Below are 14801 nucleotides of genomic sequence, written 5' to 3' on the forward strand. Positions count from 1 at the left end.
GCCCCTTACTAAGGAACTGGTTTGCAACCCAGGTATGTGCCCTGAGTGGGAATCGAACCAGCGACCTTTTGATTCCTAGGCCGGCGCTCAATTCACTGAGCCACACCAGCCAGGGCTGTGTCATTTTTTTGTGAGATCAGGATTCCAGGAACCCAGGAACCTCTGTAGGGTGGCGTTTATGGGGGAAAGTGGAAAAGGTTCACTTTCTCCCTCAGTTGCTCCCTCTAACCCCTAGAAGGGACACCCAGAGGATAGGGGAGACAAAGGGACACCTAGTGAGGGTCTACAATGTGTCTAGTACTGTGAGGGGTGCCTTATATCCACTTACTGCTCACAATGGCCAGGCACACGGGGCTTATGATGCCAGCTCGGGAGCTGTGCCAGGCAGGTCAGTGAAGAACCTCTCTGTGCCCCGATGCTCTCTGCAAAAGGAGTTTTCTACAGCCTAAGGGTGTGTGAAGCATCTGTGTGTTCGTACTTGTAGAGCCCTTGGGTCGGGGCCTCACCCGTCACCAGCTGCCAGTGAACACTAGCGGCATTCTTGTGCCCTCCTTTCGTCCTCGTGATCCCCATGGTGTGACCAAGGTACATCATTTCCATCTCACAGCTGGGAGCACTGGCATGCAGAGAGGTGAATGATTTGCATCCAAATGGGTGCTGGAGGGTGATGGGGGAGTTGAAGAAGGGAGAACATTCCATCTGGCTGCCAAGGGCTGGACACCTTCCTGGGTCCCCCATGTGTTCCCCAGGGTCCAAGCAGCTGCAGTACAACCTGCCTGCCCCAGCTCCCCACCCCCATCTGCCCACACTGCAAGCTCTGCCCCCACCCTGGCCCCAAACCACCAGGCGTCCTGCCTCAGACTCCACCCTTGCCACCACCCAGCCACTCATCACAGCCAAGCACGTGCGGTCTTTCTTCCCGCAACCAACACACACTCTTACACCGCCTCACATTCCCATTCACACAGGCACATGCTGTCATATCCTACTCAGGCACATATCTGCTCACACACATGTGTTCACGTGCATGGCCTACACACACATACATGCACACACCCACACCCAGATACACATGGACACAAAAGCATACCCGTACACACGTGCTCCCACACACCAACACACCACTCTCACTCATGCATGCACATGCTCACACATGTGCTATCAGACATGCGGGGCCTGTCCGGGAAAAGTCCAGCTACTCTTAATATAATGAGAACAGTTTGTGCAACATCAACGTAACCCGGCAGCCAAGGACAGTGGACTGATTACACACACGTGAGTAGTGGCGACGTCACTGTACTAGTCAGTGAGGGCGGTAGATGGCAATGTGTGAGCATGGGTGCTGTGTGGCTGTTGCATTCAAAGTGACTGAGCACATACAGCAGGGATGTCAGACTCATCGTCATCGGGGGCCACATCAGCCTCGAGGTTGCCTTCAGAGGGTCGAAGGTAACTTTAGGACTGTATAAATGTAACTACTCCTTAACAGTTAAGTGAGAGCTCGGCGCTGCCGCCGAGTAGAAACAAGGTGCCGAGCTGGATAAGACAAAGTGGAGGGCCGGATTCGGTTCACGGGCCTTGGGTTTGCCACCTGTGAAGGAAAGCAAGGAATCTGCATCAGCTTTTGTGTTAAGGTTGAACATTCCTCGTGGAAACTATTTGGATGATTCAGAAGGCCACAGCTATGGGCAACTGGTGAGGGGCAGCTTTGTCATGATAATGTGCCCACTCACGCATTACGTCTCGTGTAGAGTTTTTTGGTGAAACATCAAATCACCCAGGTGACTCAGCCCCCTATAGCCCAGATTCAGCACCCTGTGACCTGGCTTTTCCCAAAATTCAAATCACCTTTGAAAGGGAAGAGATTTCAGACCATCGACGGGATTCAGGAAAATATGACAGGGCAGCTGATGGCAATTGTGAGGACTGTTCAAGGTCCCAAGGTGCCTACTTTGAAGGGGACTGAGGCATCATTGTCCTGTGTATTCTTGTATCTCATATCTTCTTCAGTAAATGTCTCTATTTTTCATAGTAATTGGCTGGGTGCTTTCTGGACGGCCCCATACACCCGTTCACATTCACACATACACTCTCACTTATAGACACAACGAGCACACATATATATACATGTCCCCATGCATGTGCTCATAGGCATGCAGGCATGTAATCACAGGCTTACGCACAAATACAAGCTCACACACACACACACCCAGGCCACACCTGCCTTTGGCCGCCGTGGGGGGAGGGCAGAACTGCTGGCAGGAGCTGGGGTCAGAGGCACACACGGCCTCCTCCCAACAGAACAGCCCCATGCAGGAACTCGGCCTCCAGAAGCCCCCATCTCATCCCCACTCTGGTTCTCCCACTGCCTCTGCTGCCTGCTGGCTGCCCCCAAGACCCAGTTTCAGTACCAGGCCCCACCTGGAGCCTGAACTCTTTCCTTCCTCTCCTCCCCATTCCAGCCTTGTTGTTCACCTCAGCATCTTCTATCTGGAAACTGAGGACTCAGGCATCCGCTAGCAAGTGAGGACTTTCCCCGGTGACCTCACTCACTGCCCCTCCTAGCAGCTCCGAGGAGCGTCACCAGGTGACTGTCATGGGCACGTTGGCAGGACTCCCTCAGGCGTAGGCAAGGAGATAGAGAGGTTTGCCATTGCCCCTCAAATCAGACAGCGTAAGTGTTTTTTCAACTTACAACTCTCAAGTGCTACTACCCCAGAGAGATACACATTCATCTTTCTCTGCCTGCAGTGTTACCTGCCTTTCACCAGGGGGCAGCCCTGATTCACTTACGTGCATTTAAACACAATACCCAACCCTCAGCCGGGAAAGAGGCTGGAGAGAAGGTAAACCAGCCTGTAGATCAGCACAATATGGGCAGACTGAGTAAATGATGCAGAGACAGATGAAATGAGATTCAGTTACTAATATTGGTACACATTTGGTTCTGAGTTTCCTGTTAGTCAAAGCAAAAATAAAACCATTCACTGGTCATCCACTTCTCCAGGGAAAAGCCAAAATTACATTCAGAAGGCTGCTGGGAACTCCACCACACCTTGGTTTACACAGCTCTCCATACGGGGTCTCCCAGGTTGATTCTGTTCCTGTGTTGGGCCCAATCTGGTGATCCTTCTTTAAATTCATCATCTCTCCATTGTACTCACTGTAAAATGATAGTTCAGAGCTCTAGCTCTGAGGCCAGGTCCCCATTCCCACTGGGTCCTCTCCCTCTCCTCCTCCCGCCTCGATTCCACTCCGATCAGATTTTCATACATTACTTTCCTGAAATTGGTCTTGCCAAAGTCACCAGCAACTCCGTATTGCCAAACCCAGGGGCAGCCGTCGGCCTTCAGCGTAGCAGAGCTAACCAAGTGAGCAAGTTCATGTTCCTGAAAACACTTTCTTCGTTAGTCTCCATCTACTGCCCCTTCTCTGCCTGCTCTACTGATTCCCCCCGCTCTGTCTTACCTTCAAATGCTGCAGTGCCCTTCGAGGCCTCGATCCTGGGACCTCTCTTCTTCTCCATCCTATCACTCCCTCAGTCCAGTTCCGGATACTCCCTGATGACCACAGCGCGTGTACCTGTGGCCCATGCCTCTACACACGTCAAACAGGCACTGCAGACTTAACACGTCCAATCTTTCAGTCCCCTCACCTGACATTTCTCATCTCACCGTTCCACTCGGAACAAGGTTAGAGTTGTCCTTGACTCCTTTCTTCACTCACCCCTTCTGTCCTAGGAACCAGAGAATCCAGGGAATCTCGAGAGGCCAATCCTCTCTCACCACCTCTGTTCTGATGCCCCGTCCAAGCCATTGGCACCACTCTGTGGGCAGTGGCTTGGCCTGGTTTGTTGGCTGGTGCATCCCCTGTGCCTAGAATTGTTCCTGGCACATAGGAGGCCATAGGCAAATTTCTGTTAAGTTATCAAATACCCTAGAGTTTGCTATGCACAGAGGACACAAAAAGGATTCTGTATCTTGATAAATAAATGATTTTGCAACTATAAAATTAATAATAACCAACATTTTTGGACACTCACCATGAGCCAGGCCCCTTACATGTGTCAGGAAGATGCTAGATGAGATGAATGAGGCTCAGAGAAGTAGGCGATTACCCAAGGTCAGCCTCGAGTAGTTGGGAGAGCAGATATTTCAATCTTAGTGATTCATTCCATTTAAAAACTATTTGTTGAGCACCAGTTATGTGCCAGGTATTGTTTATGGGAAAACAAAATAGACAAATTTCTTACTCTAATAGAGCTTACATTCTAGTAAGGAAAGAAATGCAAGCAATGAAACATACATATGACAGGTGTTGCAAGAAAACAGGTAAAGAAATTAGTGTAAATGAGGGAAAGCTCTTGAGAGAGGATGTCAGGAAAGATGTGTTTGGGGAAGTGCCATTTGAACAGACCTGGATAAAGTGAGGAGGTGAGCCGTACATAAATATGCAGGTGAAGAGCAAAGAGCCCAAGGTATATTTGGGGGACAGTAAGGAAGCTAGTGTGGCTGCAACCCAGAGAGTGAAGATCATAGATTTTGGAGTTGAGGCCATAGATATGGAGGAACACCACAGGGACCTTGCAGGCCAGTGGAAGCATTTGGATTTTACCCTGAGTCAAGTGAGGAGCCATCACTAGATTTGAACAGAGGAGAGAAATGATCTAACTTAGATTTCAATAGAATCACTCGGGCCCATATGTGGACAAAAGTCTAAAGAGAGTCCAGAGTGGACGTAGAGAGATCTGCTTGCAGGTCTCTCCTGGCTAAGCTATTCTGCCCAGTTATTTGGTCAAATACTAGCCTAGATATTGCTATAAAGATAGTATTTTAGATGCGATTAACATTTTAAATCAGTAGAATTTAAGTGATTAATGTAGGTGGTCTTCATCCGATCAACTGAAGGTCTTAAGAGCAAAGACTGCCCTGACTGGTGTGGCTCTGTTGGCTGGGCATTATCCCACAAAGCGAAGAGTTGTGGGTTCAATTCCCAGTCGAGGCACATGCCCGTGTTGCGGATTCAGTGCCCATCGGGGAATGCGCAGGAGGCAACCAACTGATGTTCTTCTCTCTCACATTGATGTTCCCTCCCTCTCTTTCTTCCTCCCTTCTCCTCTCTCTAAAAACAAATAAATAAAATCTTTTTTTAAAAGGGGGGAAAAGACTGAAGTTTCATAAAGAAAAAGAAATTCTGCCTGCAGACTGCAGCGCAGAAATCCCGCCTGAGTTTCCTGCCTGCCGGCCTCTCCGTAGTCTCAGACTCCAGATTGCAACACCAACTCTTATCTAAATGTCCAACCTGCCAGTTCCTTAAAATAAACCTAGATAGACAGACAGATAGACAGACAGAGGTCTATAATAGAAGAGAATATTAACCTCTCTCCCCCAGTGATCTGTTTCTCAGGAGGATCCCAATACAAGGCTGTTGCAATAACCCGTGAGAACAAAGATCAATGCTGATGGCTTGGACTTAACAGCAGTGGAGCTGGTGAGATGTGAGTAGAGTCTAGAAATATTGTGAAGGTAGCGTCCCTGGATTTGGCTGTGAATTGAATTTGGCAAGTGAAAAAAAGAGAGGCATCGACCATGACTCCCATATTTCTGGCCTGAGCAACTGGGTGAATGGTAGTGCCCTTGACTGTCATGGGAGAAGCTGCGGGCTAGACACACGAGTCCATAGCTGAGAGAAGAGGTCAGGCTAGGGAGTGAACAGGGCACCTACTGACGACTTCAGAGTCCTCGAGACTGGGTAAGACCATCAGTCTGGGTGACTGTGGACAAAGAGGAAAGTGGTCTGAGGACTGAGCTCTGGAGCCCCTGGGGCATTTTAAGACCCAGAGGTCAAAACGAGAAAGAAAACCCAACTAAGAAAACTGAGAAGATGGGCCAAAAAAAATCTGGAGAGTGTGCATCCCAGACACTAAGTGGAGAAAGTTCTCTATTCCAAGAAAGACGGAGTGATCGGCTGGGGCAAATGCTCCCCAGGAAATGGTCAGTCTGGAATCAGGGAGAGTCACAGACTCTGGGGCATCGCGGTGGCAGGCACTTAGCAGGGAAGCTGGTGCAGAGAAAGGAGCAGCCCAAACACACACATGGGCAACTGTCACTCACTTGCTCCAGCTGAGGCTTCCACACAGAGACCAGAGTCACAGTCACTTCCCACATCCCCAAAGAAGGGAGTGTCCTGAGAAACATCAGTTTGCAGCGACTCAGTAGGTGCAGCAGCAAGGGTTCGCATCTGGTTTTGATGGATGGTGAGTCATTCATGCAGCAATTAGGAGGCTATGGGTTGAAATATGAATTTGTGTCACGTTAGGGAGATAAGAAAATCACACCTGTTTCCAGGGACAGAGTGACCATGATGAGCCCTGGCCAGAGGGGCTGGAAGGGGAAGAAGAGAAAGAGACCGTGGCCACAGAGCCTCCAAACCCTACAAGTCCATTTCCTGTCCCTTGCTGTGGGGCGTGTGAGGACTGAGCTTGCTCTAGAGGAAAGAACTAGGATTTGGGGGGCCAAGCGGCCTCATAACAAACTCAAAAGCTGGAGACCGGTCATCTGTCTGCAGATGGGATGTGAGATCACAGAGGTGATGCCGCTTGCCCACGGTCATACACCTGGTCACACCCAGTTCCAGACAGATGGCAGCCTCATGGTGTTTGGGCTGCATGGGACTCACCCCAGAACTGTTCCAGCTGTAGATTCTGAGATGGGGTTTGTCAGGGAGGACCCCATGGTGAAGAAGAGGCAGGACCATCACCGCTTACCCCGGGGGCCCCGCCGGCCAGGCTTACGCTGGTCACCCGTCCTGGGCTCTGCTGGGACAGGGTGTTTTTGTTTGTCTTTGCAACGGCCACTGTGAGGTTCTACTCACTGATTCTACTACTCACTGATGAAGAAACAGAGGCTCAAAGAAGCTAAGTAACGTATCCGAGATCCCACAGCCGAAAAGTCATCCAAACCCAGAGCTTCTTCCCTCCAAGGCCTAAGTTCCTTTTTCTGCACCACCATAAGCCGAGCAGAGGCAAGAATCCCAAATATAAAACCCACTCACTCCTCTGCCTCTCACAGTAACTGTAAAAACAAAATAACCTAAATGGAGCCACTTTGAAATGGAGCCGGAGCTGCCATCTCAGAGGAACCACCTTACGTATCTTCTGCCTCCAACCTTTGGAACAGCTCAGGGCCCAATAAACCGTGGACCGGGCCTCTGGCAACACCGTGTCCCAAAGAACTGTTTGCAAAGATAACAAGAGAGCAGATCATGACGACTACCAGACAGATGGCTGCCAGACTGAATGTTAAAAACATTGTTTAGAATTTACATCTCTGCGTTGTTATCCGCACTGACAGAAATAGGCCTTCCTTCTATTGATGTCATTGTCCCCTTCCCTTTCTCATAAACACCTCTGGCCTTTGTCTCCTAATCAGAACATTATTTGGGCTACTATGTGAATCAGCACTTCCCAAATAAGTATTCTCGGATCTCCAGTAATTGCTTGTTGCCTCCCACTTTGAAAGGCCTTTTATTGTTAGGGGTACGTGAGATCAGACATGGTGCTCGAGCTGGTTGGCCTTCGGTCACTCGACGGTGGAGTGAGGACAACCGTCACCCCCACCCTATGGAATTAAACAGGAGTATGCCCGTGAAAATCGCATCGCACCCAGCACACAGCGCAAGTTCAAGGAACGGGAGCTGATGGCGATTTCCAGCTCACAGATGGTAAAGCACGTAAGGGTCCATTAATGTCTTCATACTCTAAGGAGTGAAGGCTGAAGTCTGGATTCAAAGCAAGATATAGGGAATACCGAAACGAAGAAAGGAAACGAGCACTGCAGGAAGGTGGAATGAGTCCGTGAGAGCATGGGATGAGGTTAGCTGGGCCTGTGAGAGGGGAGTAGCTGAGGGAGCGTGATGAGACATTAGGCACAGGTTGGAGAGTGAGCCTTCCCTGCCTAGCCAGGCTTTCTGGGTTTCCACTCAATGTTACATGTGGGTGCCTACCATGTGCCAGGCTCAGTGCCCAGCAGGCCTGCGGCTTGGCATGGGTACTATTTACAGCTGCCAAGAAAGGCAGTGGTGATAACACCTTGTAGACTTTACCCTCTTGTCCCTGACCCAACCTTCAACCGTGGAGGCCCGGGCCACACGTTGCCTGGAAAGCAGCTGTGAGCTTGTGGGCCCTGCTACAGCACTTGCTGCCTGGGAGAAGCAAACTAGCTCAGGCGGCCCTGTCAGGCTCCCAGCAACCTCATGCAGTGGGTCCCATCACCCTGCTCCTTTGACAAAAGAGGGAACTGAGGCTCAGTCAGAGTTGATGCGACTCGTCCAAGATGACACAGCTGCAGCAGACTTTGAACCCGGGTCAGTCTGTTTCCAAGGCCAGGTTCTTTCTACCACGCTGGGGGAGGCTATTGGCTTCTGCAAGGTACGGACAGATAGGATGAGTCAAACACAACCTGGGGCACCAGTGGAAGATGCTGGCAGAGGCAAGTTGAGAGCCTGGGCCCAGACTAATCAGAAGGATGGTCCTTAAATACAGCTGGGAAGAGGGGGTGGAAGAGATGTGGACCTAAGGGCACGGAGAGTTCTGTATCTGCCCACCTTGCCTGGGACCAGCCTGTCTCCATCTTTTCCCCAGAGAAGAACCATGGGCTGACCTGGTCAAAGAAACCCATGCCCCTGCTTTGCCATTGACTAGTGCCATGACCTAGGGCGTGTCATTCAACTCCCTGTTTGTAAAACGGTCTCCCTGACATTTCACACAATTGGGTATCTGGAAAAGTGGAGAAAATTAGTGTGGTCCAAGGCCCTCCCATAAGGCACACACTTGAGCCCTGGGCCTACCTGCCTTCAGTCCCTTCCTGTGAACAGACTCTAGGCTTGTCACAAAGCCAGCCAGGTGCCAACCCCACCCCAGCTGGCCTGTTAATGAGTTACCAGCATGCTGGAGCATGGCTTATAAAAGCTGCTGGCCAGGGAAGCAGGTGGAAGTTGGGTGGATGGCTTTGGTGGGCTGCAGTGGGGGCAAGATGGGTGGCAGGACTATGTCAGGGCTTTTGTCTAAAGTGGCTGTGGTCCTCCTCGTGGTCCTGCAGAGCACACAGTCAGTCTACATCCAGGTGAGTCCTTCCGGCCAGCATGGCCTTTGACTAAAGGTTCCCATGGTGGGAGGCTAGATGGAGAGGGGCACTGGGAGCCCCTGAGGTGTGGAGTGGGTGGGGGGCACAGGGCCTAGGATTCAGCCCAATTCCCAGTCACCACCTGGGGACTAAGACACTGGTGGGTGTGGGCAGCTGTCATGCTTATGAATGCAGTTATGGTAATGACATCAATGACAATAAACTGCTGTTATTCATCATTGCTCTACTGAAAGACCCATCCTGGTCAGAGGTCAGTGTGGAATAAGACATGCTGCCTGCCCTTGAGATGCCCAGAAGGGGGAGAAGAGGCCCCTGTGTGCTCCCACAGCCCTTCATATGATATGCACCCACGCCTGGGTTCAGGGCAGGTGATCGCCAGAAAATGTGGCCTTGGTGGGGAACTTGAGCTGACGTTGCACGATGAGCAGGAGGCAGCCAGGCACAAAGGACGCAGGCTGCTCCGGACAGAGGGCACGGCATATACGAAAAGCCCAGAGAGAAGACAGCAGGGAAGAGGAAGGGGAAGGGAGGGCAAGTCTGGGCACAGCAGGGGGTGCCTGTGAGGCTCGAAGGAGTCACAGAAGCAGCACTGGTCTGTGGTGTGGCAGGATGCCACTGGCCTCCCTGGCCCGGCCAGGGACATCTGTAGCTCAGGCGTCTCACACTGATGACTGGGCAGGGCCTTCTTGAGAGGGAGTCCCGCAGAGGGATGCAAGAGAGCCTCAGCCTCCCCTTCCAGCCCTGGCCTGGGGCTCAGCCAGCTCGGGGTTGCCACCATATTGTCATGTCGGTTCAGGGGAAGTCACTCAGTTATGGAGTATGCCAGGCACTGGGGAGGAGAGGACATGATTACCTCCATTTGTCAGATGAGACTCAGAGTTGGGGAGAGACAGTCACCTGGTTGGGAAGAGCTGGGATTTGAACTGAGGTCCACTGATCTCCAAAGCCTGTGCCTTGAACCCCTGGGCTCCACAGCCTTGCTGTGACCCCAACTAGCAGCTACTAGGGGCCTGTGGCACAGAGGTGCGAAGGGTCAGACACCACCATGCACCTCCCGGGCTGTCTTTCATATGTGCCCGATCCAGCTGATTTGGCCCTGGGAGGGTGGCAATGACTGAGAACAGGACAGGCTGGCAGGCTCTGAGGAACCCTGGTCTCCCAGACTAGGCTCTGATACCCTCCCATCTTCTCCCCCTTCTGCCGCCAGTACCAGGGCTTCCAGGTCCACCTGGAGTCCGTGAAGAACATGAGCGACCTGGAGAGGCAGTGGGTGTTCAGCCCCCGCCTGCGGGCCCAGAGCCCCCTGCCCATCCCATGCTATCACCTGGCCCTGCCACCAGACCTCCAGCCCATCTGCACCTCCAAGGAAGCCGCCAGCGTCTTCCAGGCCTTGAGTGAGTGTCCCCACCACCACAGAGCTTCCTGTGCCTATTCGGTGCCCCGTCTCAGGCTCGTGCTCATTCGTCTCATGACACTTCTATTAAGTACCCAATGGTTGAAGACAGGGAGATCCAAGAAACTCAGTTCCTTACCACCCACCCCCCCACACACACACACACACATTTTAGCATCAAAATCGGGCATGAGGAAGCCCCTCACTCCCAACAACCTGGACCAGTTGGTTGTCCTACACCAGAGACTTCGCAGGTGGGAGGGAAGGGGCCCTGGGAAAGGGACCCATCAGCAATGACAGAAATGCAGAGCGATAATGGGGGAGCACGGTGCAGACACCGGGGAGAGATGACTCAAGTCTGGGGTGGCGTAGGGTCTTAAAGGCTTCCAAGAGGAGGCGGCATCTAAGCTGAAATATAAGGGATGAGGCAGAGCTGGTCGGGAGAGGACAGTGACTGGCTGCTGTTCACTGAGCACCTACGCAGGACCAGGCCCCACACTAGTCCTTTTGCCTGCGTTCCTTTCCCACAGCCACCCTGTCGGCTGATGTAGGAGACAGGAAAGCTCAGGCAGAGGGTACATGACTTTCCCAGGCACGGCCAGGAAGGAGAGGCCCCGGGGCTTAAGCCCAGGATGCTCACTCTGCTTCTAAACTCTCATGCTCTTAATCTATGAGAAAGATGGTGGCCCGATCCCAGGCCCTCCCCTCAGCAGGCCCTCCCTGGCCACCTGGCCAGCAGCTCCCTGGACCGCACATGTCTCAGGTTCAGGTTCAGCTGACCGGTCTTCTCTCCCTGCCCAGAGAAAATTGCCAGTGACGACTGTGAGCTGTGTGTGAACATCGCCTGCACTGGCTGCATGGACTGAGATGGCCCTGGACACCCTGAGCCCACCCTGGACACCCTGGCCGTCCAAACCACTGCCCTCGTAGCCCCATCACCATCCAAGCTCTGGTGGTGCCCTGACCACCTCAGTCATTGCCACCCTCCCAGGGCCAATCAGTCGGATCTGCAGAGCAAATCCACAAAGCAGCTGGACCCACAGTTGGAGGAACCTTTGACCCCTTAAGCATTCCTGCTGCTGAATAAAGATTCCCCACTCACACATGGAACCAGTCCGTTCGTTCATTCCCAGGAGCCGTGTGGGCAGAGCTTCTTGGGAAGCTGGGTGGGTGTGGATGAAGTTTGGACTAGGGTCAGGAATTTCCCTGGTTTCCAGCACCCACGGGGTTGGTTCACTAAGCCCTACTTGGTGCAGAAGGGAATGAGGCTCGGGGGGCAATAAGGCACCCAAGGTCACAGAACTAAGAAGCTGCAGAGCACCCAAACCCATTTCCCCTGAAGCTAAGCTCAAAGCCAGGCCCAGCTGCAGAGCCAGCTTCTCTGCTGTCCTGCTGGAGCGGGGTGGGGGTGCTGCAGGACGGGGAGCTTTCTTCTGGTAGTTAGGACAGGAGTGGGGGAGTGCAGGATCACGTGGTGCCCGCCCCCCCGCCCCCCTCCCAAGCCCATCATAGGGCTGACTCCCCGGGGTGTTTGAAAAGATGCACCTTTATCTTTGACCCTTTTGTATCTGAGCACCCCAGCTCCTCGGGCTCCCCAGGACCGTCTGCCCAACTCCAGATAGATCTGTCCTCTCTCTCTCCATCCTGGTGGCCCTGAAGAATATTAATAACAGCCATTGTTTATTGAGCTTTAGCTATACCCTAGGCACTATTCTAAACCCTTTGCCAGTACTAACTCACTAAGCCCTACAACATTCTAACCAAGCAGGTACTATTATTATCACCATCCCCACATTACGAATAAGGAGACCCAGGTATGGAGATGACTAGTCCCAGGTCACAGGCTCAGCAAAGCAGCAAAGCAGGATTCTTCCTGGGATGTCCGGGCCAGAATCCATGCTCTGAAACACCACAGGGTTACTCCCTCCCTGTGACGCCTGGCCGAGGGGCCCAGTGCCACTGCATTTTTGCAGGGGCCTTCAGGGCCTTAACTCCAGGCGGAGAACCGTGCTGAAGCAGGGCCTTTCCACAGCATGGGCTCCTCCCCCGCCTCCGTGTGGGGCAGTCAGGGAGGAGGAGAGTCAGGTACAAAGGAGCCCGGCCCTCTGAACTCAGCTCACACAGGGCCAGGGCCAAGGCCAGGATGAGTTCCCCCTGACCAGCGTTCCCTGCTGACTACCCAGTTCAGCTCGTGAGTCCTGCAGCCTCCTGGCCCAACAGGCCACAGACCGCAGAGCTCCAGCCCCTTTCTCCTCCTGCCCCCACAGGCCAGACTGGCTGGGGCCTTTGCAGTGCGTCCTGAATCCCTCTGGGCTCTTCCTACCCCTTTACCATCACTCCAGCTGGGGTCTGAGTGCCCTCTCTGCCCTGCTTTCCCTCCCCACCAGACCGCAGGGACATCCCGTGCTGCCCTGTGGATACCGGTGCCCTTCCCTGGCTCCCCAGTGCTGCTTCTCAAGTCTAAACTGAGCACATCAGCCGTCTGGCCTCATCTCTTACTGGTCCCTGCAGCTACCCAGGGCTCCCACCCGCCTGGGGAGGAGGCAGGGAAGACAGCTGCCACTGGCCAAGCATCTTCTGTGTGCCAGACACAAGGCTGAGCCACCCACACAAAAGTAATAATAATAATAATAATAATAATAATAATAATAATAATAATAATAATAATAATAATAAAACAATAATAATAGCAGCATAGACAAAGTGCTCACCATGGATCCAGCCGGGGTGACTGACGGCTTTGCTTGTATTACCTCGTTTAATCTGCACTCAACTACATTTTACTTAGGGGTAAAAATAAAAGCTTTAAAACATCTCATTTCTTAAAGTTCTAAGAGTGGAATCTCTCCCTCTGTCTCTCATTTTGTCATCCCCATTTTACAGATGAGGAAACTGAGGAAACAGGCTGAGTGACCTACCCAAAGTCTCATAGCCGGCAACAGGCAGAGCCGGGCTCACACCCAGGGGGCTCCAGAGTGGAGCATGAAATGATTCTGCTCCCCCATCTGTCTCATCACATCCCCCCCCCACACCCCGCCACCCTGGGAGGCAGGCTCTGTTATCATTCCCAGTTTCGGTGGAGGAAACCAAGTCTCACAGAGGGGTGCACGGCTTAGAGATGACACGCTCAGGCTCAGGCTCAACCCATGTGCCTCCCAGACTCTACCTGTCCATGTTAGCAAATAGAAGAGTTCATCCACTCGGCACCAGCAGAGCCAAGCACTAAACACCAAGAACTGCACTGGCTATTTTATTATAAATGGCACTACCCTGGACATGAGAAGCTACTGCTCAAAAGCCTAAACCCCACAGTAGCCATGTAGGTTAGATTATATAGGACCAAATTCACAAGATACCGTGGGTGTGGGGGTCTGGGGTCACGCAGACGGCTCTGAGGTCTACTCTGACATCTCTCTGTCTAGTTTTCTGAAAAAGTAGCCAGGAGGCCAGTCCCCCTTAGGGCTCAGGAGCTGACACCTAACTTAACTTAGCAGAAAAGCAGACCTTGTGACCCTTACCCAAGGAACAGCCATGGGCCATCGTTCCTGGCTGCCCGAGGGGGTTAATGAGTAGTAAGGGAAAGGGCTAAGGCTTACAGCAAGCTGTGAATGGAGTGCTCAGGTTGCATCTCAAATAGGAATCACACATTAAATCAGGACCCTGGTTTCACCCAGCTGAAACATCCCAGTGCCTGGGACCTTCCTGCTTCTGTGGGCGTCCTCACCAGCCCCACTTCTGGAAAGGAACATCTCGGTCTCTGTGTTTCCACACAGGTTTTGAAACTCCACCCATGCCAATGCAAATCCCAAAGGCTAATGCAAATACCTGCCCCCGCCCCGCCCCCGCCCCTTCACAAAGCCTCCCCTGACTTGGAGGACACACCTCACCCTCAGAATTCTGCAGCCCAAGGAATCCGACTTCGATCGCCCTGTGGCACTCCCTCTCTGCTCCACTCCCCAAGAAGCTTACGCCCTCATCCCTCCTTCCCTCTATGGTTGCAAACAGGCCTCCCTCCAAGCCTCACCTCCTCACCCCAGTCTGAACCATCCTCAGCTTCCCCTGGATCCCCTTTCTTTGGTTTATTTGTTTCTACCACTTATTGAATTCTCTTGTGTTCGCATACAGCCAGAACTTTACATACACACATATTTGCATACAGTATTTCCCCTAGTGTCCCCTACTATTCCTATCCCAATTTTACAGAGGAGGAGACTAAGACACAGAGAGGGAAAGCAACTCTCCTGACATCACACAGCACAAGGAAG

At 52.4% G+C, this 14801-nt stretch overlaps 1 protein-coding gene across 1 annotated transcript; it reads left to right on the forward strand.

The window, feature by feature from the left end:
• The first annotated feature begins 8969 nt into the window (after nt 1-8969).
• Nucleotides 8970-11646, forward strand: GUCA2B (guanylate cyclase activator 2B). The gene is made up of 3 exons (XM_045859688.1): nt 8970-9122; nt 10351-10537; nt 11338-11646. Exons 1-3 carry the CDS (start codon nt 9003-9005, stop codon nt 11400-11402), a joined length of 372 nt encoding a protein of 123 aa, XP_045715644.1. The 5' UTR covers nt 8970-9002; the 3' UTR covers nt 11403-11646.
• The last annotated feature ends 3155 nt before the right edge of the window (nt 11647-14801 follow it).

Source organism: Phyllostomus hastatus, unplaced genomic scaffold, assembly GCF_019186645.2.
Source record: "Phyllostomus hastatus isolate PE091 unplaced genomic scaffold, TTU_PhHast_1.1 phas_scaffold_182, whole genome shotgun sequence".
Classification (NCBI taxonomy): Eukaryota; Metazoa; Chordata; class Mammalia; order Chiroptera; family Phyllostomidae; genus Phyllostomus; species Phyllostomus hastatus.